The 26,830-nt window shown below is 42.5% G+C and overlaps 1 protein-coding gene across 3 annotated transcripts; it reads left to right on the top strand.

Moving 5' to 3' along the window:
* Window positions 1-26,744, top strand: CMTR1 (cap methyltransferase 1). 3 transcript variants are annotated; one of them, XM_002187107.7, is made up of 24 exons: window positions 4-631; window positions 2,327-2,481; window positions 5,700-5,833; window positions 6,518-6,676; window positions 7,074-7,166; window positions 7,907-7,978; window positions 9,256-9,350; window positions 9,455-9,527; window positions 9,725-9,923; window positions 12,406-12,524; window positions 12,771-12,867; window positions 14,041-14,173; window positions 15,109-15,288; window positions 15,694-15,750; window positions 16,662-16,719; window positions 17,373-17,441; window positions 17,606-17,737; window positions 18,236-18,358; window positions 19,045-19,136; window positions 19,733-19,801; window positions 21,201-21,248; window positions 21,819-21,931; window positions 22,478-22,586; window positions 24,315-26,744. In XM_002187107.7, the coding sequence occupies exons 2-24, from the start codon at window positions 2,352-2,354 to the stop codon at window positions 24,445-24,447; spliced, it is 2,487 nt and encodes an 828-aa protein (XP_002187143.2). In that variant the 5' UTR covers window positions 4-631; window positions 2,327-2,351; the 3' UTR covers window positions 24,448-26,744. The 3 variants fall into 3 exon arrangements, 2 of the variants coding, with proteins under 2 accessions (XP_002187143.2, XP_032603273.2); XR_004367388.3 differs by lacking the exon at window positions 21,819-21,931 and having other exon boundaries at window positions 1-631; window positions 24,315-24,407; XM_032747382.3 differs by lacking the exon at window positions 4-631 and having other exon boundaries at window positions 2,311-2,481.
* The last annotated feature ends 86 nt before the right edge of the window (window positions 26,745-26,830 follow it).

A 26,830-nucleotide genomic window follows, 5' to 3' on the forward strand; every position in this document is an offset into this window, starting at 1 on the left:
GAGGTTGTGCCCTCTCGTCCTGGCAGTGCTTGCTGGGGGGAGGAGGCCGATCCCCGCTTGGCTACGACTCCTTCTGGGAGCTGTAGAGAGCGATAAGGTCACCCCTGAGCCTCCTCTTCTCCAGCCTAAAAACACTCCTACCTTCCGCTACGCTACACGATCGATAAACATTTTTATATCCGTATATTTACAAATTATTAAGCGGTGTTTTCCGCCCGGGCGGGGCTGCCCGGGGTCCGGCCCGTGAGGCGGTGCGTCACTGCCACGCGCCGGCGGCCGCCGAGGCCCCGTGCGAGGGGCGGGCCGGGGGCGGCGCCGGCGCCGCGTCGGAGCGCGGAAACGAAAGCGGCGGCGGCAGCGACCTCGCGCTCTGCGAGCCCTTCGGAGCCCGCCGCCTGCCCCGCTTCTGCCGCGAGTGCCGCCCGCTCCAGCACGGCGCTGTCCGCCGACCCCGGTCGTGTGCGGGTCAGCGCGGGGCGCGGCCGCCGGCGGCTCCGGCCGTCTCCCCGCTGCCCGCCCTCCGCCTGCGGGCAGGTCTCGGCTCGGCCTCTGCCACCGGGGGCTGCGCGGCGGGCGGCGTGACGGGGTGAGAGGCAGAGAAGGGCAGCGAAGCTGGTGAAGGGTTTGGAGGGTAAGTACTGTGAGGATACAGGCTGAGGGACCTGGGGATGTTTAGCCTGGAGAAGATTAGGCTCAGGGGAGACCTTATCGCTCTCTGCAACCCTCGAAAGGAGGGTGTAACCAGCAGGGATTGTCCCCTGCTCCCAGGACAAGAGGACACAGCCTCAGGCTTTGCCAGGGGAGATTTAGACTGGACATCAGGAGGAATTTCTCTACAGAAGAGGTGATGAGGCGTTGGAGTGGATAGCCCAGGGAAGTGGTAGAATCACCATCTCTGGAGGCGTTCAAGGAAAGACTAGACATGGCACTTAGTGCCATTGTCTAGTTCCCATGGTGGTATTCACTCATGGGTTGGATTCGATGACCTCAGAGGTCTTTTCCAACCTAAATGATTCTGTGAGAGGCCGGTGGTGCGGTGCAAGGGGGCTTTAGGACTTTCCCTCGCAGCTGCAGGACTCCTGAGGGACCGGCAAACTTGCCCCTAAGTTTGCATGGTTTGAAATTTGTTGGGAAGTCAGGTGTGCTGAGGGACCCTTAGTTGGGTTTGGAGGGTGGGGGTCTTGATAGGGGGCTGGTAGGAGTGAGCTAAGAGTGTTGGTCTCATTTGGCTCTCTCAGAAGAAATATAAAATGGCTGGTTTCTTAGAGATAAAGCGTAAAAAACCAAAACCCTAAAGTGAGGCAAGAGCAGATAAAGGTTAGTTGTCTGTAATAGAACTTCTGGTATAAGGGAAAAGATTTCTTAGCCATAGTGCAGTGAGGTTGTGGGATCATTTTGCAGTCAGAGTTGTGGGGATAAAGAAAGGATTTAGCCTTAAGCTGCCTTGTGTGTGTTTGTGGAAATAAGTTTGATAACCAAAGGTTTGAACTGGTGACCTGGGGTATCTTTTATAGCCCAACAATTCTATGTAGTATAGGAAACACTAATCAAGTTACAGTTTCTTTTATTTTTTTTTTTTTTTTTGCAGTTGCAGGGAGGTTTTAGCTGGTCTGCTAAAACATTTTGCCTTTAAATTTTTCCCTTTCCTTGCTTCTTGTCTTCTGCAAGCCTTCCAAGCTGGCTTCTGTTAACTCCATCTTAAGCATTAGACCTTTCTCTGAGCTTATGCAAATTTATCAGCCACATCCAGAAACTGGATATTTTGCCAGTGATTCCTGGTGAAAAACACAACTGCATGCACAACTTGAGCACATATATTTAATAAAGTTCTGTTATAAAAGTCATGCAGAAAAGCTCCTTTATTAAGATTCGCAGAGGTGAGGTCAGAGTTGTTTGGAGTCTTGTGAGGAATTGGTTCCACCTTGCATATTCTCCATTAGATGGATCTGACATTTTTTCAATGTGTTTGGATAAAATGAATCTTCAATTCAGTAGTAGTAATGAGCTCCCATATATTTAAGTTATTGAACAGTCTACATCTGGGTAACTTGATCTACTTGCATTTGGGGATAAGTAGGTTGTAGAAGAGATTTGAAATTCATCAGTTATAGGGAAATTTCTATATCAGTTTCCCATTTGATTAGTTAAGACTAGATGTTTACAAAGGCAAATTCAAAAGAAGCCAAGACTTTAACCTAAAGACATTTATGTTGAGAATAATACTGATACTAATACTGAACATCATGACGTGATCTATGCTACCATGCTGCTGTGCATTACAGAAAGTTATGCTTAATGTTTGCCAAGTGTGATCTTCTTCTTTCAGCGTTATACAGCTCATACAGGAAAACATGAAGAGAAGGACTGAACCTGAATTTAGCAGCCCCCAAAATAAGCAGAAGAAGAGGATAGAAGACTTGGGATTAACCCTCAGTTCTACTTCAGATGATGAGAATCAATTTAGTAATCATACTACTCAAGGTAAAGTTGGAGATCTGGAATGTGCTGCTGCAGGGGATATAAATAATAACCAGGAATTGAACCTGCATCTCCTGAATCCTAATTGATAGCCTGAATTTCAAGGATATACTCTCTTTAGGATAAAAGCTACATTATTTATTTTCATAACCTTGGATTGGTGTGAATTATTTTAGGCTTTTTATAAATCTTATGTAAACTTTTTAATCTGGGAATTATATGAGTTCAGATGTAGAAAACTGGATTTGAGGTAGGTGACATGCATGATCCAAAGCTCTAATCATTCTTGTCATATTGATCTTTTCAGTCTCAGCAGTTATTTCTGGTTTGGAAACTCAGTACTGAGGTGTTGTGGGTGTTACACCATAAAGAAGCATCATAATCATATTTTTGTTTGAAAAGGAAGAGAAAGAAGTCATTAGTCTTACCGTATTTCTGCAGATGGGAGAAATTTAGATGAATACAAAGGGATCAGTTGGTTGGAGCTTTTACTTTGTAGGACCATCTCTTATGCTGGCTCAGTGTGATTTTGCCAGGGGACAGAGTTGTGAAAGCTCACAGGTGTTTGTTGTCAGAAAGATCTCTTTCAGAGTTAACTAATTGCCTACTTTTTCTTGGAGTGTGCTTTCTCACCTGGAGTTGGGATATACCACAGATGAGGCATATGACCTGCACAATTGGTATGGCTGTTGTGGGACACTAAACTTTCCCAAGATGGTACTTCACGTTGCCTCACTGTCATGCCTGCTATGTCAGAGTCTTAGGATTGCCCATGGTCATGAAGTGTTTCAAGTGCCTGAACACATAAAGAAGCCTTCTCTTGTGAAAATGGAAGTGAGTGTGTGTGGGAGTAGCTGTAGTTGCAGGTATAGTGTGTGTACCTGTCTGAGGAGGCCAGAGGTGCAGAATGTGCGAGCTGGGGTAGGGAATGCTCTGTGCACTCAGGGCTGAGCTAAAAAATTCAAACTGATGATTTTTTTCTTTTTCTTTCCTCCCTTTTAATTATTGAGTTTATATATGAATTGAAATAGGCTGTAAGCCTTAGTGTTTAAGAAACAAATTGGTACAGCTCAAGGACAATATTTTGGGTAGAGTTAATTGTTTATTAGTCTATTACACCCATTTTGGTTTCTAATGAAAGAAGGGAGGTTGGGGAAAGAATTGATTTGAGATTTAATCTCAGCTGAGCATGGCTTAGCAAATCTAAAAAACAAGAAGAGTTGTAAAGGGACTCCATTGGAACTTATGCAGTAGGTAATTGTGTTTAAGGCATTTTATGAGTCTCTATAAAATAAGACAGGTAGCAAAGAGTTAAAAAGCAGGTAGCAAAGTTAACTGAAGCTATGTACCAAAGAAGCAGAAAGCGGTAACTGACCCTAAAGCAAAAATCCTTTGTGTGTTCTTAGGTAAAAGCTTTGTGAAAGAAACAGAAATATATCTTGTGTGATAGATGTTTGAAAATCAAGAAGGGTATAGAATGTTGCAAACACAGGTGAATCATAGCCTTCCTTGTCTGGAGCTGGAAGCCCCAAATGTTGATACTGTAAAACTCTAGTGTAGTAATGTGGGGACACAAGTCCTGAATCTTAAAAACTGCTCAGCAACAATCACTGGGGACACAATGAAAGTGTTTTAACTACAGTTGTATATTTTACGGTGCTGTCTTTCATTTTTACTTCACTTTCTTGTAATACGTTTTTTTTTTTTTGTTGATTTTTCAGTTATTTCCTGTTACTTCACTGATGCTTAGTTTTCCAAACAGGAAAATAACAGATCTGTGAGTTGAGAGAGAAATAGTCTGTGTTTTTGCTTAAATTAGACAAATCTAAGAAAAGTTCAATCCTTCTTTTTAAGTATTATAATACTTTTGGGTTTTTAAACACATCTGTGGAGCTAAATTACTCCTTCTTAAGAGCTAAACAGAAAAAGATAAACTCTGCTAACAATCTCCTGGTTTATGTCTGGACAACTTTTGTAGTTCAACTTCCCATATTTGTACAAAACAGCACAAAATGATTTCTAGCACTGGGCAAACAAGGGAGCTCAAGAGGCAGAGAGCCAACACAGAGCAAGGCTGTGCTTGCTGTGGATTGCTGCTCCTATAGTTTGTATGAATTAGCTATAGTAAGAAACTTGTACCACTGCTTCATCCTCATAGTGATATTACCCCAGGAAAAACAGAAAGACTCATTGGATTGTAGGTCCTCCCTGGGCACCCAGCTGATGCAGAGCACACTGAGACAAATGAGACTACCATGATTCCTGCCCAGATCCCAGTTACATCCTGCCTGGAGCAAGTAGGTTTGGGCATCTCACAGCTGGAGAGCAGCACTGAGGATTATGCAGCTCATACAGGCCTAGGTTCTTATCAATTAGATCCCAAGGTGGAACTAGGCACAGACAGAGCTTTATTATTTGATGCCCATGAAGGTTCTGGTGTGGAAGGTTTACTTTGAGTGCTTGCTATGTATGTTGATATTACCTTGATTGAACCATTGACTTAAGTTCTTCCTCAAACCTTTCTCAAGGTATTTTAAAGAAGATTGGTGTTCTCTGACCTTATCTTTCACTGGAGTTTGTATGTATCTGTAAACTCTAGATGTGAAAAACTCTCTCACTTGCTGTAGTGAACCTAGGGATCCTTGTTATTTAACTGGATAGTGGGGGTTTAATTGAAGTATAATAAATTTAGCTTTACTCTTATTTCTGCAGTGTTGGCCACTTGGTAGATCCCTGTGTACTTGATGTGAGTTTTTGGCTAAGTTAGGGATGGATTTACACTTGTAGTTAGATAGGATATGGAAGAAAATTCAGTATGTTTTATCAAGGTGTAATTGTCACTATGCACAGGAGAGAATCCCTGTGGATCTTCTCAGTTCCTCAGGATCATTGCAAAGGTCAGGCACACCACAGTACTATTCCTGTGGCTGCTCTGCTGTGTGATGGGGTTTGCTCAGCCCTTTGTGGGGCCTGGAATCCATGGGGTCAGAGAGGTTGTTTGTGTCCCTGAGGCAACAAGAAAGACAACCAAGTGTTGGTTGCACAGGGTGTGTTAAATTACACCTACACGCTTTGTGTAACACATTTGAGATACCGAAGTGTCCTCTATGTGTATGTGTTCAGAGTATTTAATGAGTCTCACTGTATTCTAATGTGATTACTGAGATGTCTTTCTTCCATTTTATTTTTATTTTCATTCTCATTTTTTTGTTTGTTTTCAGAGTCTTCCAGTGGGTCTGAGAGTGAGAGCGATGAAAAAAGACCAGTCTTCAGCAATGAGTTCAAACAAGACTCTCTTGTGGAGGGTACTTCATCTCGCTACTCAATGTATAATAGTGTCTCCCAAAAGCTTATGGTAGGTCAAAATAGTTTTGGGCCAAACTATTAAGAACTGATGAGAACAAAGTGAAAAGACTAGTTTGTTACAAAAAATACTTTAATTCTGATTCTCTTTGTAGCACGGTTCTCTGTCTTTTATTTCCTTACTGTCTTGTGCATACATGAAACTGACTGCATCCCCAGTTTTTGTTATTGTTCTCTTACTGCTAAAATTTACTGAGAGGAAAGCCTGAAAAACTAGCAGATAATGAACATAGTCCTTTTAACCAAAGAGATGTATATGTGTTTGGTATTTGAAATGCACATGAATGCATGTTCACAACAAATTTCATCACAGCATGAATTTTTTCCTTTAGCAGCATCTTTTTTATGAAGTGTCCATACTTACTGAACCCTGAGATGAATGGCTCCAGGCTCCTCACTACTTTTCTCTCTGAGCAGGCTCTTTCCACATTACTGAACCTTTTGTAATTTGCTGTCATCTCAAACATCATTCTTCAGATCTAGTTTTTTTGTATCCTGCCTCAATGAAGTGAACTCACTTGAATGTCCTGAAAGCTACAATCGAGATTAAAAATGCTCAATGCCTTCAAGTCACTTCAGAGGGATGTGCCATTTTCTGTACTACTCTTTGACCTTAGCAGTAGTACATAAACTCAAGTCCACTCACCTCAGAGTGCTCCCTTTGCTCCCTTTATAGGCCAAGATGGGCTTCCGGGAAGGAGAAGGTCTGGGAAAATATGGGCAAGGCAGGAAAGATATTGTTGAGGCCTCCAATCAGAAGGGAAGGAGAGGCCTTGGCCTGACCCTCAAAGGATTTGATGGGGAGCTCAATATTGATTGGCAGGATGAGCCAGAGGTAAGTACTTTATGTTTTAAGTCCCATTTCTCTTGTTGTCTTCAGCAAAAACTGGGAGAAAAACCCACACTTTACACATTCTTTCTTGGCAGTCTCTTTTCCAGTGTCTCTAAACTGTACTTTGAGTACTAGACTTCTGATTTGCCTTGATTATAAGACTATAATAAAGGGGAACATGGTGAGTTTTTTGGGGTTTTTTTATGGTGGAGGTGTTTGAGGTTGTTTTTGATTTTAAAAATAAATAAGACGCTTCAGGAGGAAAAAACTCTACAGTTGGCACTGAAGTCATGGCATTACCCCTTATGCTAGCATTGGGGGCAAACTTTTGGGGACCAATTAATTTTCATATTTTTCTAGTAAAAGCATCTTTGACTCTTCCCATGACTTGTGTTTGCAGCCTAGTGCCTATGAGAAGGTGGACTGGTGCCCTGAGAGTACCACGGAGATCCCAGATGCTCAGGTGCTGAAGGAGTGGATGACTGTGGGGAAGGTAATTTTTTATATCTTGGTACTTACCAGCCTAAGACAAAGCAGGAGTACTGAGCCTGGGAGAGTTGCCATGTCAAAGAGCTGTAGAATAGCATGAACTGTCAACAACCTCTTGAGGTTGCTAGTTTAGCTTTCTGTTTAGAGCAGCTATATCCAATCAGGTTGCTCAAGGCCTTGTTTAATGGAGTTTTGAGTATTTTCAAGGATGGAAGCTTCACAGTCTGTTTGGGCATCTGTTCAGTGTTTGACAACCCAGTTAACAAAAGAAAATTTACATATGGCTAATTAGCATTTTTTAATGTGGCTTTTGTCCATTGTTTCTTGTCATGTTGCTGTAGATCTCCAGGAACTTAGGTGAATCTTTTCTGCCTCCTGTTAGGGACTTTTCCCATTGTTAGGTACAGCAATAGGATCTCCCTTTCTGCATTCTGAACAAACTGTTCTCACCTTTTTCTCATACACCAGGTACTTTTTGACCCTTGTCATTTTGGTGGCCCTTTTGCTGCTTTTGTTCCGGTGTGTCCATTCTTATACTAGGGAGTGCTTAAACTGGATACAGTATTTCATATGTGATCTCAAGGTGTCTAACATGGGAGAAAAATCCTCAGCCTTATTGCCACACTTTTGCTAATACAGCCTAGTGTGTGATTGGCAGCCTTTATCCACTATTGGTACGTGCTTCATTCTGAAATGACAATATCATGCTTGCTAATTGCTCCCTGTGCTCTTGTTCTGTTGCAGAGGAAGTTGGTGATTGAAGATGAAACAGAGTTCTGTAATGAAGAACTTTTACATAATGTCCTGCAGTGCAAGGTGAGCCCCCTTTTTGGAGAGGGACTGAAATTTTGGGGAAGGAAGTGAAAATAATTAAAGAAGATTGAGTAGTTAGGTAATTGACAAGAGCTCAGAATGTACTCTGTCACCTCGAAATCACTGGGATGACCTAGCATTGTGTTTTTTGCTATCTATTCAGCAGCCTGTTTTGAATCTGAACCTTCTAGGAGATTTTCTTGATTTAACTCCAGCTGGCAACTAAGCCTCCTGCAGCTGCTCACCCATTCTCCCACCAGCAGGATTGGGGAGAGCATGGGAAGGGTAAAAGTGAAGAAAAGTCATAGGTTTAGATAAAGGAAATTTAACAGTAAAGCAAAAGCCACTCAGTGGAAGGAAAGTAAAACAAGGAATTAATTAAAGGAATTAATTCACTGCTTGCCATGGGCAAGGTGTTCAGCCATCTATATTCAGGAGAGCAGGTCTCCATCACATGCAAGGGTTATTTGGGAAGACAAAACCCATAACTCTGAATGCCCTCGGCTTCCTCCTTCTTCCCCCAGCTTTATATACTGAGCATTATGGGGTATGGTATGGAATATCTGTTTGAACAGTTGGGATCACCCGTCCCAGCTATGTCCCCTCCAGGCTCCACAGGAATGCATTCCCTACCTACTTGCTGGCACGGTGGTATGAGGATCAGAAAAGGTCTTAATACTGTTCAAATGTTGCTCAGAAGTAACAAAAACTTCTCTATGTTATCAACACTGTTTCCATCTCAAATCCAAAATGTATCTTACTAGCTAATATGAAACTACTACTGTGAAACAAATTAACTCTAGCCCAGCCAAAACCATCTCGGAGATGATGTAAAGCAGTCACTGCCCTTCGTCTGACTGAAAGGCTGAAGGCTTGACTAAACTAAGGAAATGAGCTCCCCTTCTTTTCTTGTCTGTTCAGTCTTCCCTCCTAGATTTTATCATGCCCTTGTATACTTCAGTAGTGTGTGTGTGTGTGTATATGTGAAAGAAATACTTTAGGCTGGGACTGCTTTTGAGGTGGCTAACCATATTATCATGCTCTGGAGCTATCAGTACAGAATTTGTCAGTGTTATTAAATTTGCTTAAGAGCTGAGGCGGCTTAGAATAAGAGTAAATATCATTATGAGACAGAAAAGCATTTTGTATTGGTGAACCAAATCCTGCATGGAGTTTACTGTCTAAGGAGAGAGGAGAAAGAAGATAGGTAATGCTGATGCCTACCTAACCCTCCAGCCTGTGCCAGGTCCAACTGATGAGCTTTGTTTCTGTTTGTGCAGAGTGTATTTGATGAGCTGGATGGAGAAGAAATGCGTCGAGCCCGAACAAGGTCTAACCCCTATGAGATGATCCGTGGAGCTTTCTTTCTGAATAGGTTTGCACAGTGTCTGGTACTGTAGTCCCTTTCCCATGTATATCCATTTTCAGCTGTGGGAGCCAAGGATGAAACTTAACAAGGTCCTGTTTATGTGTTCACAGGGCTGCAATGAAGATGGCAAATATGGACCATGTCTTTGACTACATGTTTACAAACCCTAAGGACTGCCAAGGGGTGAGTTCCTCTAACTTTCAAACAGCAGTGCTTTGTCAGAGAATGTGGAAGGTGGGAAGAAAGGACAATCTTTAGGATACTAGCTGGGAAAACAGGCCCTTGAAAGATTCCTCTGAACAGTGTAGTTTATAGTGTATGTGGTATGACTGACAGGAGCTATTATGGGTCAGTAGAATTTCCTCAGTTTCCTTTTGCAGGTGCCTTTGATAAAGGAGTGTGATGCAGAGCTGCTTTACTTTGCTGATGTGTGTGCTGGTCCCGGAGGCTTCTCTGAATATGTCTTGTGGAGGCGGAAGTGGCATGCGAAAGGATTTGGCATGACCTTGAAAGGACCAAATGATTTTAAACTGGAGGACTTCTATTCTGCTTCCAGTGAGCTCTTTGAACCTTATTATGGTATGTAGTGCACCCATGAGTGTTACCTGAGGTTTTTGCTTATGCTGCAGCCTCTGTATTAATGACAGGGCTGGTATTGATACCAGCAAGGGGATCTAAGAGAAGCCTAGGGTACCATTTTACAAGGTAGAAGGCAGCTGTCATTGGAGAAAAGGGTTGAGATTGGTGAGCTTGCATATCAAGTAATTTTTCTGACAAGTCATTTTCATTTTTTCAAGTAATTTGCCTTTATTTCCAGTCTGGCCTGAGAATATGTTTCATTGTAACAGTTGATATTTGAGTACTTTGCTTATCTGAACATTACAGAGTGCTTAAAGATTGCTTGGCAATATTTATCTCACGTCACTGATCTCAGCCTGAAACATGGTGAATGAGATGACTTACCATAGAATTATAGAATTGTGTGGATTGAAAGGGACCTTAAAAATCATCCAGCACCAACTCCCCTACTGTGATCAGGGATAACCTCCATGAGACCAAATTGCTCAAAGTCCTATCCAAGCTGGCCATGAACAGAGATTGGGCATCCAAAACTTGTCCAGGCCATGTGTCCCAGTGACTCATCACTCTGAGTAAAGAATTTCTTGTTAATGTCTATTTTAAACGTACCCTCTTTCAGTTGAAAGCCATTATACATTATTCTATCACTATATTCCCTGATAAAAAGTCCCTTCCCATCTTTACTGTAGCCCACTTTATGTACTGAAGGGTGCCTAGACTCCCTAGAGCCTTCTCTTCTCTAGGCTAAGCAGCCTCGGTGTTCTCAGTCTATCCTTATGGGAAAGGTGCTCCAGCCTCCCGATGTGCCGAAAGGTCTACTAGCAGAGCCAGAGATGGAAACCTTATTTACCCGACTGGCAGCATGTTTCTGTATCAGATCTTCCTAGCTGTACTCTCATAATTGATTGTAGGATCAATTTAATAAAGATAAAACAGATTTGGGCTAGAGGCTGTATCTGAATCACTGTGACTAAATGAGCTGCTTAATCCGAGGAGGTTTGTTAACATGTTTTACCTTGCTTTGAGACAGACTATACAGGTGTACACAGACAATTGCTGCATCTCATCTCATGCATTGTAACTTGTTAATCTTGATGATGTGTTTGAGCCCTCTATCTACCTTGCCTTTAGGACTAGGAGGAAAAATCCAAGGGTTGCTAGTATTCGTGCTTCTTATTTAAGACTACATAAAAGAAACTGGAAAGTGGCTGTTCTGTAGAGGGTTTGCTTTTCTATGGTTGTACCTTGTATGTTTTTTTTTCTCTCCACCACTGACTCTTGTCGGCTGCCACTCTTGACACCTGACTATGAGCTCTTAGAGAGTGGTTAGTAGCACTTAAGGATTAGATCTTGGTTAAAGTGAAGGTTCATGGCAAGGGCAGCAAGGCAGATAAACACCTTGTTCTAATGGTTGCAGTGTTTGGATCTTCTTAGTTCACAGCAAACTGGTGTTATGGAGAGGAGATACCTGGAGAAATTAATAGCCCAATGTTTTTGATTAATTTTCTTGATCCCTTTCTGTTATGCTATAAAATCTAGTGAGGTGTGTTCCACTGATGGGAAGGAAGTAGCCTGCCATGATATTTCTGTTGTGAAGAATGGTAACAAATTCCAGTGTCACTTCACTTATTGACAGGATGGTTAATGAACAGTTCAGTTATCAAAACTGTATCATGCATCCTGATCACTTCTGCTTTCTAGTCCTCCAGCTGAGGTAATAGCATCTGTAGTTGTAGAAGATTTACAAGGTCTAATACCAAATAAAAGTTCAAGCTTCCTTAAAGCACAAGAATATACCTTAGGTCAGCTTTCTAAAACACCAGCTGGGGGACAGTGTAGCTCTCTAAATTTTAAAGAGCTGCATGGGAAAACTGTATGAGTATTTGTGCACAAACCCTATGTCCTTTTCCCTACTCCCTTTATAAACTTGTTCAGAGTGTTTTGGGGGGAGTTGCTTTTATAAATCCCAAATTACAATGTGTTTGAAAATCGACTGTTATGTTTCTTTGGAATGATTTGATTTGTTAGTAAAATGCACAATATAAAGAATTTTGCCTTGTCTGTAATAACATACTTTTAATAGGTGTGCTGTTCAGTGAAGTTGAATCTTACATTTTCAGTAGGTTCAGCTATGTGTCACTCCTGCTTGGATGAGAATATTATGTTGTCATATAGTCTTCATTTGTCTTTTGCTGAAGCTAATGTACACCTCATAATTTGAGCATGGTTATTGTATGGTCTTGTTTCAGCCTGACCACTCAATCTGAATAATTTTTCCGAATTAAAAAGCATCTTTGTTTTTTGTAGTTAACTTTGGTTTTTAGGTGGTTTTAACAAAGGACTTTGTTAATGTTTATTCTGCCTATCAAGGTCTTTGTAATTTCTGACTAAATCTTGATTGAATACAATAGATCATCTGCACATACTGATCTTTTGTTTGTACTTGCAAATGTGTTTTTAATTGTCTCCTTTTTTAATTTAGGAGAGGGTGGAATTGATGGAGACGGAGACATCACTCGATCAGAGAACATTACTGCTTTCCAGAATTTTGTTTTGGACAATACTGATCACAAGGGAGTGCATTTCTTAATGGCTGATGGGGTTGGTTAATTTCTTTTTCTTCCTGCACTAAAAAAAAACCCTGACACCTTTGTCTGCATACAATAGGGTGTATGACGTGTAGCTACAATGTGAAATTCTAAAAGCCTTGCCATTAAAATTCATGGTGCTGATTCTTTTACCTTAAAGAAACAGAAATGATCATGATTCCATGATTTAGTTCCTCAGAATCGTTTGCTTGACCAATGGATTTGTGGAGATACTAATCATATGCTATGCACTTTGCAGGGTTTCTCAGTGGAGGGTCAGGAGAATCTTCAAGAAATCCTAAGCAAACAACTCATGCTTTGCCAGTTCCTTACAGCACTGTCCATTGTCCGGACAGGTATGTTTTGTCCATTAATCTTCCTCCTTCTCTAAGGTGTGGGTGGCACTGGGAAATGTTGCTGTACAATTTTTATTAGTGTCTTGAAGTCTGCTCTGACATGAGTTGCACAGAATTGAATGTGTATGCATAAGTCCTGAGATGGTTGTCACAAAGCTAACAGATCTGGTGAGAAAAATAAGTGAATCTATGTCTGTCTAGCATTTGATTAAAAGCATGAGCTAAAATGCATTATTTTAATGCACTTAATTTGTTGGGTTATGTAGCTGTCTTGGGGTAAAGTGCGATAACTGGACAGTCTATCTGAGTTTTATGGCACTAGCTGGACCAACTTCCTCAATATCCCAGCTGATTGGAGCAAAGAGGTGTTTATCCAGTTCTTTCTTTCCTCTAGCTTCTGAAGGCTTTTCTCCTTTAAATCTGCCACCTGTGTGATAAGAACTGATGCACCTCATTGTTGCTAAATGATGGACCTTACACTGTGTCTTATTCTGATGGCTCCTGTCTTCCACTGAGTTTAGTTAGCCTTTGGCACTGATATAGAAGACAAATTGTTACAAAATAAAAATTTGTATCTTGTGCCCTCTGAACCTGATCTGCTAAGAAGTAGTCTCAAATGTGATGTGATAAAAGGGGCAGAGCTCTGTAAGTATTTCCTGCATGGGTAGATGATAGTTCTGTAAAAAATCCTGCTTTTTGCTTGGGGAAATTGTGAATCTTGTTTGAAGAAGAGAGGAACATAGACTCTTTTCTCTCTAGATGTCAAGTTGTTCTGTTTAGGTAACATCTATTAGTCTTCTCCTCTAGTCTGAGGTTCCTTGTTGCATATATCAGGGATCCTCTTCCCTGGAGGCTTTGGGATAGCATGCTGCCAGGCTGTAGGGCACAGTCTGGGCCTGGAAGGGAAGGATGGGGGGCAGATAGAAGGTTTGCTTGTGAGACAGCCTACATACAGATTAGATTCTTGCCAAGGGAATGCTTTTCTCTCTTTGCTGCAGAGACAGGGAAGATGTTTCATGAAGTCTTGCTGGCACACGTCATAACTGTCTTCTGGATGCTGTTTAATTGCACAAAAACTCTGTTGCTAGTTCTGCAGAAGGATTGAGGTGCTCGGTATCTCCTTATTTCCTTATAATCTGCTGGCATTGGTGTACTTTCTCTTCTTTTTTCCAGGAGGAAATTTTGTCTGCAAAACCTTTGACCTGTTTACTCCGTTCAGCGTGGGTCTTGTTTATCTGCTGTATTGCTGCTTTGAGAGAGTTTGCATCTTTAAACCTGTGACTAGCCGCCCTGCTAACTCGGAGAGGTGAGATGCTTGAGCACCAGGGTCTACTAAAGAAAACAATACTCTAAATACAGTGATAGATGGATTTGGGTAAGCCTAGTGGAAGTTTTGTGACCTGGCTCAATTAGCAGCTATCTTGGAGGAGCAAACATTTTAGATATTTGGTAAATTACAGACAAGGTAAAGATGATATTTGCCAAATTGCTCTTATGAGAAGGAAGCTGTGTAACTGGGTATGTAACAAATCTTGTTCTGCATGAAACAACTATGGTTTCAGTGAAGCCAGAGGATATATGAGAGGTTGGACATGAGCTGGCACTGTGTGCTCACAGCCCAGAAAGCCACTTGTATCCTGGGTTGCATCCAAAGCAGCATGGCCAGCAGGATAAGGGAGGGGACTGTGCCCTGCTACTCTGCTCTGGTGAGACCCATCCTGCAGTGCTACATCCAGCTCTGGGGTCCCCAGCACAAGGGAGGACATGGACCTGTTGGACCAAGTCCAGAGGAGGAACACCCACATTATTTCAATGATGAAGCACATTTCTGTGAGGAAAGCCTGAGAATTGGGATTGTTCAGTCTGTAAAAGAGACGCTTAGGGGTGACATAACTGGGGCCTTCCAATACTTGAAGGTACTGAATGATCTTTAAGATCTCTTCCGACCCAAACCATTCTATAATTCTGAGATATTATCTGTGTTTTCATTGTACCTGTCAGTTTTAGCAGAATTGATTTACTCCTTGAGGGAGATATGTGGGGGGTTTACACAGGGCTGCATTTCCCTGCTTTTCCAGAGCTTAGAAAATGTACAATGACTCGGTGATAAGTCGGTTTGCATCTTTATAAAGATATTCAGGAGGAAAGAGCTCCTGGGGTTTGGGAAGCTCTCCGTATAATGGGAGTGTAGCAGACAAGTTGGCTGTGTGAAAGAATTGACCTCTCTGCCTTGCTCGTCAGGTATGTGGTATGCAAAGGCCTGAAGTCAGGGATTGAAGATGTGCGGGATTACCTCTTCACAGTGAACATCAGACTCAACCAGCTGCGCAATTCTGATGTGGATGTGAATCTTATCGTCCCACTGAATGTGATCAAAGACAATCAGGATTTCTACAATTACATTGTCCAATCCAATGAAAAGTGAGTTACTATGGGTGATGAAGGCTGCTGGCTGTAGGCAGGTTAATTTAGCATTGCTTTCAGGTGTAACTTCCTGCACTCATGGAAGTACTTGTTGATGCTGGCACACTGCTCTGCTTTTGCTCCCTGAGAGGCTGAGCAGAGCAGGGGACCCTGTGCAGACAGAAATGCTGTATTATTCTTAGTGACTGTTCAATCTCAGAGTACTATGTAGAAAAGAAAGTACTGCCTAATTTGTTCAGTGATCTTCCTGTCAGTTGGAGTTATGTTGGCTAAAGATCCCTTATTGCTCTGTGAATCAGACTGGCTTCCCCATTGTCTCAGCACTCTTCCTTGTTTTGAACAGTAGAACAATGTTGGTGATGATTAATTTGCTCCCTGATTAAAACTTTTCTTCTCTTTTAGCCACTGCAAAGTTCAGATAAAGGCACTAGCCAAAATTCGTGCCTTTGTTCAAGACACGTGAGTATATTCCTCTGCCTTTTGGTGAAGACTGAATTAACCTACTGTTAATGAATTGTTTTGCCCTTGTTTAATAAGTTGTGGATTTGAGCTGGTACTTGTCTTGGCCTTTGGAGCCAGGAAAGTGAAAAGTGCTTTTAGGTAGCTCAGTTTGTGTCTCCACCTGAGTTATTTGCAGTGTGTGGGTGGCTGGAGCAGTCTGGAAAATTGATGGTCTGTTATCCCCTTGATGAGAAGGCTCCCATGCATTGGATTATTTCCAGTTACCATAAGTGAGCTTGCTTCTTAGCAGGAATGTAAGCAGAAAAGTAACTTGCAGCTGGTATTTTCAATTTAACAGTAACCATCCAAGCTGAGTGTAGTTCACAGCTGTTCATCTTTCCAGGGGCAATTCAAAATACCTATGTTACAGATTTAGAATTACCTGAAGTTTGACGTTAACTTCTTGCATAAAACTAAAGCCATTGCAATGTTTCCCTGCTATGGCTTTTCTGCTCAGGTGTTATTCAGATATAATATGTGATAGAAAGTTGAGTGAATATGGTAGTTAGAAATTGTCTTAGAGCTGATTCTTCCTTGACACTGTTTTTTGTATGGCCTTCAGCAGGTTTTCACTGTTATTCTTAAGTAAGGCTGTGTACCCAGCTCTTGGAGATTAGCATAAGTTTGTACAAATACATAACTTATTGAAAATATTTATACCCAATGGTACTTCCATGGAATGAAGTGATGGCTGATAGTAATGCAGACCATGAAACAAAGCTAAACACAGGAACTGGAGGGTGGGGAGGGAAGGCAGCATCCTCTTTCATACAACCCTATGTTCATGTTGTTCTCAAACCAGGTGGGATATCTAATGCTGCAAGATCAAGGAGGTTTCAGCATCTTAACAGTCTGCTGTCTTTCTTTAGAACACTGGTTGAGCCACGGCAGGCTGAAATCCGAAAGGAGTGTCTCCAGCTATGGGGGGTAAGTAAGGTGTCAAGCAGGCAAATTGTGAAGGTGTCCTTGCTATAGTGAAACAAGAATGGAGCTAAGGTAAAGATAGGACTTTCTAGATAGAGGTTTAATATCTTGTCTTTTGGGAAAGTCAGAAACTGTTTCAAGCTGTTATGTAATCAAACATGATGTGCCTGATTTATTGTGTATGGCTTAACTGAGCAGGCTTCTTTGCAGTTGATAATATTTCATTTTACACAGAGTGAACTTGGTGCCTAGATCCCAAGCAGTAGAGCTCTCTAAAAGGTCTTATTTTATGAGTCTGCAGTTTCTGTTTCCTAAGCTTTTGACTCCAGTGGGGCTGTAGATATGGCAGTTAGTTTCACAGGCTGATGGTGTGTCTTTGATGAAAAGATATTTCATCAAAACATGCATGACATCAAAGGTTTAGACTAAATCTTTCTGGAGTTGCTGGTTGGTTTCTGTGAGCTGTGGTATGCCTACATTAAATTTGTAAAACACGTGAGACATTTTATTTGCCACATGACATCTTTTCTTCATCTCGAATCCCAAGAGCAGGAGTTTCAGGGGCAGAATGTCCTGTCATGTATTGAAACCAGAAATGTTCCTTTGAATGTGCCAAATAATAACACTCAATATCCATTGTTTGGATTTGTTTTCAGATTCCTGATCAGGCTCGTGTTGCTCCTTCATCTTCAGATCCCAAGTCCAAGTTCTTTGAGCTGATTCAGGTGAGAGCTTGCCTAGAGTCCTTTCATACAAATATAACTTTTTTTCATATTGGAATTAAGAGATGAAGAAACTAGTCCTGGATTATTGCTTCATGTAGAAATTATGTTTACCTGCCTGTTGATGTATTGTGTCTTTCTTGCCTTTTCCATACTTTGCTTTTTAGGGCACAGACATTGATACCTTCAGTTACAAACCCACTCCTCTGAATTCCAGCACACTGGAAAAAATTCGCCAGGTGTTCGATTACCGGTGTATGGTGTCTGGAAGTGAGCAAAAGTTCCTCTTGGGGTTAGGGGTAAGTGCTAAGAACACTCCAGGAGTCTTGCTGATTTATTTTAATGGTGCTATTCTGCCTTGCAGTTTCATCCCGTCCTTTCCTGTCCCTAAAGGCCTAAAAGAATCCTGATCAACAGTACCTGAGACTGCTAGTTATTTATGTTTCTTTCACCTGATGTCACTGGCTTTCACACTAATTAACCCTTTTTCTGTAATCTCAGCCTACACAGAGACCTGCATTCCTGCTAGTGTCTCTAATTATCTTCACTATCCTTTTAAAGGTGTTCTATATCTGGTGCTTTGTGTGGGTGTGAAAAGTCACTGGTAGATTAGAATTGGTGTTCTTGTTCTTCCGCTGTAGAGGTTAAGGTTCTTCCTTAAAACTTATGACAAAGAAACTGCCTGTGACAGCCTAGGACAAAAAGATTCTCTGAGGGTTGCTCTGCAGTTAGAGGTCTCTTCTTCACCCCTGCCCTCAGGAAGCCTTGGCTGAATCTGACTCTGACTTTATGTACAGAAATCACAGATCTACACCTGGGGTGGTCGCCAGTCAGACCGCTGGACAAAGCTGGATTTGAAAACTGAGCTGCCACGAGATACTCTTCTCTCTGTGGAGATTGTTCATGAGCTGAAAGGAGAGGTAGGAACCTACTTTCGCTCACCATTTTGCTACAAACAGAAGTTTCACTTAATCTGTGTAAGATACTGCAGAATAAATGTTCCATCTGTGCTGGGTCCAAGGTTTGGGTTTTTTTTTGTTTATGATCTTTAGAGTAACTATTTTGGATTAAGTTCCTTCTTTCTGTCCAGTCCTAGAAATATGAGCTTTCAATATCATTTTGAAAATGCTCTGGACCTGCTCTGTTGCTGTTCTAAGTGGAGCTGCACATGACATTGCCACCATGACTTCATGTGTCTGTGGCTCTGTGGGTACATAACTGCTCAGAAGTAACTGGAGACTATGAGGAGAAGATCCTCATGGTATATTTACAGTGTAAGGTGAAAAATCCCAGCTGCCTGGGAGTTTCCCTGTTGTCTTGCATCTCAGACAAGGATACTGTAGTGTGCTGGGCTTTGTGATACTTGATAAGGCACAGATAGCTGTTGGATGGCAGCTGTGGTCCCACTCTCCCTCCGCTAAGACAGAACTGGGTATTTGAGATGCACTAGTTCTTGGAGGATGCCATGTTCCTGTATAACTGGCAACAGGGAAATTGTGTTTCTAATATCTGGAAAGGTGCTTTCTTGCTAGAAGAGATGTCCTGTCAAAAAACAGGCTGAAATAGCCACAGCGTGAATAATAAATCTCTGTATTGGCCTCCTTAGGGGAAAGCCCAGCGAAAAATCAGTGCCATCCACATCCTTGATGCCTTGGTGCTGAATGGCAATGATGTTCGAATGCAGCATTTCAACCAGAGGTATGTAGATTCCAGATAAGCGTTTTTCTGTACATGTGTAGGCGTGACTGGAACAGTGTTTAGACAAAAAGCAGAATGCTGAGCACAGGGAGACAAGTGCATTCAGCTGAAACACTGCTATACAGATGAACTGTGAATGAGGCTGCTCTGAACTGAAGTACATATAGGCTTTTCCAATTGTATCTTCTCTGTGTACGAGGGCAGCTCTAGCTTTTTTCTTAGTGTAGGGTGAGGCAGGCATGGCTGGGGTAAACTGACCATTCTAGGAATATGAGAGAGAAGGAACAAGCCCCTCTATTTCCATCCTCAGGGACATAATGTCTCTGCTAATCCTGATAGCCTGATAAATATATCAGTGTTCAGCAGCATGTGGACTTAGAGAGTAAGCTATGGAGACTCATTTGTAACGGATAATAGGCAGTATCACTGGGCACTGAATTGGGAGAGCAGGGTGAAAAGAAGTCTTGCTAGACACATTTGCCTAGGCAGTGTGCATGTCCTGAATTGTTAAATCACTTACTCTGTTGAAGCTGTTACCTACCTGCTGTGCCAAAGGCCTTGTTAAATTGCTGGGTTCTCTTTCCATGTTCATTCAGGATTCTGCTGGCAGATAAATTTGTCAAAGCTGTTTCTAAACCCAGCCGGCCAGATATGAACCCCATCCGGTGAGTGATGCCTCCTTTCCTCAGCCTTGCTTGCTTTGGTGTCAGTATGTTGGAGGACATGAAGGGCAGTTAAGTTTCAGGCTGAAGTTCTTAGTTCTGTTACATTCTTTGGAAAGAGGTTAAAAACTTTTTATATATTTAAAGTAACAATTATTAATGGAGAAGTTGAGCCCCCCTTTCACATGTCACACAGTCACATTTTCATCATAGGTGGATTGGCTGGTGTTGATTCCAAATATGTGTGATTGTAGGTCTAGCACCCAGTGAGCTTAATCATTGCAAATAATTCTGTCCTTGTCTGCCCTGAAGGGTCAGCAGCAGTACAGTGATGCTGACTGTTAGTAAATGCAGGACTGACCAGCATCTCTGAGGACAAGGCTTTAGTTACAACCCCCAGGAAATTTCCTGACAAAGGGCTTCAGCTTTGGTTGTCTCCTGGCCTTCTTCTTCATTAATTCTACTGCAGTGTAGCATAAGAGCATCACTGTGAAGGCATCAGTCAGGTATTATGGGCAAAACAGCTTCTCATTCACAAGCTGAAATAATTAATGAATCTGGAGGAAGGGAGAGAAGGATCTTCTTGATGGCTTAATGAAAGGTAATGAGTGGAATCTCTGCCTTGTGACAAAAAGACATTTGTAATAACTGGAGGTGCCCAAAATGCTGGGGAAGGCTGAAGGTGAAGTGAGAAGGAGAGCTGGGGAAATGGATTGTAGAGAGGTCATTTGCTGCTTTTGTGGAAAGGTGTTAAAGTATTCCTGTTGTGCTCCTTGAAACCTGATGCTTGTAGCAGTATGTGGGAAATGAGTGGTTGGTGTGTCCAATCAGAGGCAGTGCTTTTTTAACTTACTGATTGTTTTTCTGTCTCAAAACAACAAAACCAGTTTGATGTAATGACAGAATGAGGACTCAGAATATTATTGATTTAAAAAAAAAAATCTCTTTTTACCTCAGGGTAACTAACAAGTTTATTGCATCTCTGAGGATAGTAATGGTGAAGATCAGGTTGTTAATTTTACTGTGAGGCCTGCATACTGAGGCCCGAACATACCTGGGACTGACCTTGGTCAATTTATCTGATGGGGAAACAAAAGCACCTGACTTTCACTGTTTTTACTTTTCTGTATAGTCAACCTGAGGTAAAAATGCACAGCTTCCTTAGCAGCAAGGATATTTATCTGCTGCTTACAGCAATCCAGCCATGAACATGCAGGTGTCAGGTTTTCTCAAGCCAGGAAAAACTAGTCACTGAAGCATAAGATAGAGGAGAAGGGTGAGCTGCAGTTGAGCCTGACTACCTCATGCTGTATAAAATCAACCATTTGGCTGCTTCCTGTAGCTGGGCAGAAAAAAAAGCACAGTTCTTTTTTGAAATAATGTTTTTGTCTTTTCTTCCCAGCGTGAAGGAAGTATACAGATTGGAAGAAATGGACAAGATTTTTGTGAGGTAAGCAATTGGTGCAAATAAAACGTCAGGGCCCACTGAGGTTATCAGTCACTGGTGCACAGGAATGGGAGGGATGTTCTGATCTGTGCTAGTGGGGTCATGGAGAACGAGCTGTTAGAGCTCAGGGTGGCTGCTGTTCCTGAGATCAGAGCGTCATTCTGCTGCATTCTCATGCCATAGATGTGGCCAATGCACTTCATAACAGTTGAAATACCAATAGTGCCTGAGTTTGGGTGCAGAAGTATCAATGGCTTCTCAGTGGCTTGAAAGTTCAAGAATTGACACTTGAAATAGGAACCCTGTTTAGATCAATTATGGTAGCTTATCACAGATTTTTCACCACAGCACTCAATTTGCAGCTTGATCTAGACAGGTCTGACTGGTTTCTCTTGGCCTGTGTGGGTAGGCAAAAACCTCAATATTTCAGGATGTGATGATTTGATCCTGTCCTGTCCAGTGCTGTCAGTTCTCACTGTGACATTCTGGAGAAGGGGGTGGCAGGTGGTACAATGTGTGTATACGCACAGTAAAGGAAGAAACACTCTATCACTGCCTTCTCTCAACATTTAGGTTAGAGATGAAAGTCATCAAGAGTTCAGGGGGAATGCCCCGGCTGTCCTACACTGGCCGAGATGATCGGCATTTTGTGCCCATGGGACTCTACATCGTACGGACTATGAAGGGTAGGGAGAGAGTCCCCACTCCCTCTCAGCTTTTCTTTGTCTCTCCAAGTAAAAACTACTGACCAGGCTTACTCATCTTGTAACTTGGTAAACAATTAATGGCAATATTCAAATGGGTAGAGATTAAGTGTTTGCATGTAATGACAGTAGCTTGGATTTGGGTGAGGTTTAGGGTGTTATATGTAAGTTTTTCTGTTGTGGGTTGATTAGCTATCGTGTGGGTAATTCCATTTATTTATATGACTGACTACCTTCTTTTTTTAATGAGATCATAATTTTTCATCAAGATGTTTTCCGGAGTAATAGGATGTGGAAATACCCTGTTTCAAATGTCAGCTTCTAAATGGAGGGAGAAGGTATTTTCCTCAGTGAAATAGAGAACAGCTTGGGATGCAGGTTGTCTTGGGGGAAGGAAGGAAAAAGGAGTAATGGAAGGATCACAGTTGTTTTTATAGATTCCTCCTGCCTGCTTTTACTGCATGTGTATTTCTTCTGTGATTTTTTTCCCTTTTATTTTCTACCTGATCCCTGTAACCCCTCTGCTAGATCCCTGGACAATGGCATATAGCAAAAAATTCAAGAAGAAATTCTTCTTCAACAAAATGACCAAAGTAGCGACATACAACCTCCCTCCTGAAGCCATTGCACCCTTTCAGTGAGTATAAGTCAGAGCTGAGGCTATGGAGGGTATATGTCTGCCTCTGTGTGTGTGTGTCTGTGTGTCTGTGTGTGCGCGCATGCGCTGGGTGTTTGGAAGGGAGCTCTGCAGTGCTGTGTCCTTGCAGTCGTTTGCAGTGCAAGTGCAGCTGGTCACCAGAAGGGTGTGCTGCAGGAGCTGGCATCTTCTCAGGCTTTCAGGAAACTGTTGATGTGGAATCAAGGATTTTGCAATTAATGGCTATGAATAACAAACATCCCACAACTTCGTTCTGCTGTCTGCAGCAGACTACAAGTTACTGAACCTCCTGCATGTGGGGAAGTAGAAACTGAGCCCAGCAACTGTAGTTTTCTGCACCTCTGTATTTAACGTGTTTGGTTGGAAGTTGCTAATTAAAAAGCAAATCCCAGTTCATTTAGCCCAGGCTCTGGAATAACCTGTGGGAAGCTAGGAGCTGTTTTTAAAGAGTGTGAGAGAGTAGAACAGTAGCTCCTTGGGAAAGGATGGAGTGGCTTGTCGTTGGACAGTCATTAACATCGTGGCTGCTGAAAACCATCTGTATCTACTGAGTACTAGGCTGAGGTCATTACCCAAGTACTGCAAATCCCAAGTCTGATGCCTCAGGGCTCCTCAGTAGAGAGGTTCTGCACTACCACCATTACCCAGGACTGTGCCTCTGCATGAGAACTTGACATGAAATAGCACTCCTGATTTTCTCACTTTGAATGTCCTTACCTGTCTTAGAGCAGCACCTTTCAAGAATCCTTAAGCCTTTCTTCATGTGAATGGCAGAACAGGCTTAAAAGGAGAGGCACATGATGCTTTTTCCCTCAGTGTATCAGGGTGGGGTTAGTTCTGCCTATGTACTCTGAAATAGGCCAGCATGAACCTACAGGAATGCCTGAGGAGGTGGAGGGAGTGCTTGTGTGGGACTCCAGAAGAGATGTGTTGTGGTTAGTTGAGTACTAATATGTCTATAATTAGACACTGACATGTGTTCTTGTCGCTGTGCTAGTACTGCTTTGTTAGAACAGAAGCATTAAATAAGATATGAATATTAAGTGTCACTAATTGTACAAAACTAAAGGCTGCTGTGTTGGCAGTAATTAGCAGCTCTGATTTCATTATGGCTGAGACTGTTGATGCAGTGAGGGAGGGCTGTGCTTGATGGAGTGGGAGATGGCATTGTAGGACCAAAACTCTCAGCAGCAAAGTAGAGCTCAGTTATTTCACATGAGGGGAAATAGGGAATGATCCTAGCTGCTTTTGTGCCTTGGGAAGTGCAAGCTCCATAGAACAGCTGTTACTGATTATAGAAGGTATGTGGTGAGGGATTAGGTTGCTTCTCCTGGCAGACTTTCTAAATTCTTCATTAAGGTCTTTCCATTGCCTGCAATGACAGTTTCATCCTCTGAGAAACTTAGAGGGAGGTAGGGTTTATCCCCAGTGACCTGACTCCTTCCAGCAAATACTGAACTGAATTTGAGTGAAGCTAGAATTAACAAGTTTGTTTCCATGGAAATCTCTTAGGCTTGCCTGTTGCTGTACTCTGAGGGCTGTAGAGTTTGTAAGGTGAATGAATGAATGCATTGGTCTTGCCTAAGGCACCTGTTCTGAGTATTTCTATGTGGCTCCCATAGCAAGGGCAACTATCTCTCGCTGGGGTGGAGGTGTTTTCCTTTCCCTTCTCTGCCAAACTAATCTTGCTCTTCTCTCTGCCCGCAGTGTCTGCCATTACAGCCGCCTCTTCTGGGAGTGGGGGGAAGGTGTCAAAGTGCACGACTCTCAGAAAAGACAAGATCCAGAGAAGCTATCAAAGGAGACTGTTCTGTCTTTCATCCAAGCACACTACCCCTAACCCTGCGCTCTTGAGGGTGCAGGTAGGGGCTGAGCCCAGATTGAATTCTTCAGGGACTGATGGGACTGGGAAGGCTCCACAACTTCTATCCTGATATTCTCCAGAGCTGACTCCTGGAGATGATTGAACCAGAGGGTGGTATGCAGAAGGGACAGGATGAGGCTTTACCCTGGTAGTGTATATAAGAGTACAGCCCAGGTAGCACCTGATGCCAGAGTACCTAAGGTGACTCCTGGAGCTGAGGCCTAATGTTCTTTTGTGCTGACCTACTGCATGCATGAGGCCAAGGGGCTGGCAGCTTTCTTTGCTCCTATTCAAACATTCAGCAAGGTTTGTGGAGCTCTGTGTGTGCCAGAACTCCCCAGGCTTCTGCTTCTCTTGCAGTGTGAGAAGGAGCAGAGATGTTTTGATGGCAGAGCTGGGCAGCAGCACACTGAAGTGGCCCTGCATTGCTCCTGGCAACTGTCTCCTTGGCCTTGTCAAAGGCTACACTATCCAGTGGAGGATGTTAAGTCTTTGGTGAGCTGTGGGCAAAAGTTACATATTCTTGTTGGTGTCTCCAACGCTTCTGTTTATCAAGGCACTCAGCTAGTCACTAGCAATTCTTATGTGATGGTTCCCTGTTGGACAAATGCCAATGCAGGTGATGAGTACAGTTCCTGGCACAGATCTGATGTGCTCACACCTCTGCAAGCTGCTGTGACAAGGATTTCCCCTCTCCAGGTTAGTGACAGATGCCAAGCCAGCAGCCTGGGGCTAATTTGTGAAAATGTACCATGGTTGGTGTACGTGCTTCATGGTACTTCTGAGACCAAGGTGCTTTGATTCTTGGTACTCAACATTATTACCTAAACCTTCAGGGAGGAAAGTGGATGTGGGAGGGAAGACACAGAAAAGCTGGGATGCTGAAGTCTCTGGAAGAAATGATGGGAATGTCTAACTTAGTTAAAAAGACTTGGGGCTTCAGTAGAAAGATATCTTGACTTTAACCATGTAAGTTAATCAGAAGCAATCCTGTACCCTGACTGTGCCCACTGGAAAGGTTACCAGACTTTGAGTGGCTTTGAAATCCTCTGTATCTCATTTGACTCTGGAACTGCATCTGATGTGAAGGCACACAGCTAGAAAACTCCTCTCAGTATGGCATTTGTGTCAAGACTTCTCCATGCACTTATGTGCCAGGCTCAAAGTTGGCTTCTGTTGTACGTTTTACCTTCACTTCTGGCTTCCATGGCACTTTGCCAAGTCTTCCACATAAATCAGAAGATGACACATAGTCAAATGATTTGGGATAAACAGCAAGATAGTCCTCTTTTTTGTTTTGTTTGTTTTTAAACACAAATTTGCAGTAGGGAGAAATGTGATTTAGGGGTTTGTCTGAACTGTGCCTTAAGGAAAGCTACAGTTCTAGAATCGATAGCAGTTGTTTAGACTATGTCTTTTTCTCCACATCCATATGAATAATTTGAACAAGTCTGTGCAGCAAAACATAGAAACTTTGACTTAGACACAGGTCTGTCAAAGCAGTTGAAGGACTGCAGGCTGTTGAAGCATCCTCTTGGCTGATCTGTAGATCCTCTCTGCTCTCAAACATTGGTAAAACATGTATGAAAGAAACAGTGGCTCTTCCCCCTAAACAACAAGAGGTGTGCCATTAGTAGCTTTGTCTTGGCAAAGGCACTTCCATGAGGGATGGGGAGGAATCTCTCCCAGTAGGCAATAAAGTACCTCAACCTCTGGTGTCCAGGCCTGTGTACAGTTGGCTTTTTAAACCAACCAGCAGTTTGAGTTCTGAGGACCTCTGTGGACTGCCTTGAGTCTGTTCCAGTGCCAGCAATGCATGCTGCTCCCTCTGCCAGGCTCCTTTCCAGTATTGTGTCCTCAGCTCAGAGCTTTGACTCCTGTGGGCTAGCAGACAGAAGAGTAACTAGGAAGTAAACTAGGATCAGTGTAGGCCTTGGAGGGTACAAAAAAAACTGGTCAGTCTGCAGGCTAGCTTTTATGAATGGATACTTTGTTTACTCAGTTGTCTCTAGTTCCTCGTTGTAATTTGCTTTTATTTTTTGATGCACTGAACCTTAATTTCAAATCTCCCTTCAAGAAGGCAGACATGAGCCACCAAGCTACTTGCTTCCCTGCTGAGGAATTATGTTGGGAAGGGTGGGTGAGGAAGGTCTTGCTGAAGGGAGTGTTTATGTATGTTAATTGCACAATGTATTGTTATTAGGCTTTGTATAATTTTGTGTTGACTTCTATGCTTTTATGTTCTATTACCAATACAGCCCCTTTAGTTCACAGCAATGCTTCTTTCCTTTGCTTCTCACAAAATTTGGGTCAGCAGTATCTGTCAGTGTGGCAAGAGAAATGTCAGCAGAGGTAAATT

The sequence above is a fragment of the Taeniopygia guttata genome, chromosome 3, assembly GCF_048771995.1.
Source record: "Taeniopygia guttata chromosome 3, bTaeGut7.mat, whole genome shotgun sequence".
NCBI lineage: Eukaryota > Metazoa > Chordata > Aves > Passeriformes > Estrildidae > Taeniopygia > Taeniopygia guttata.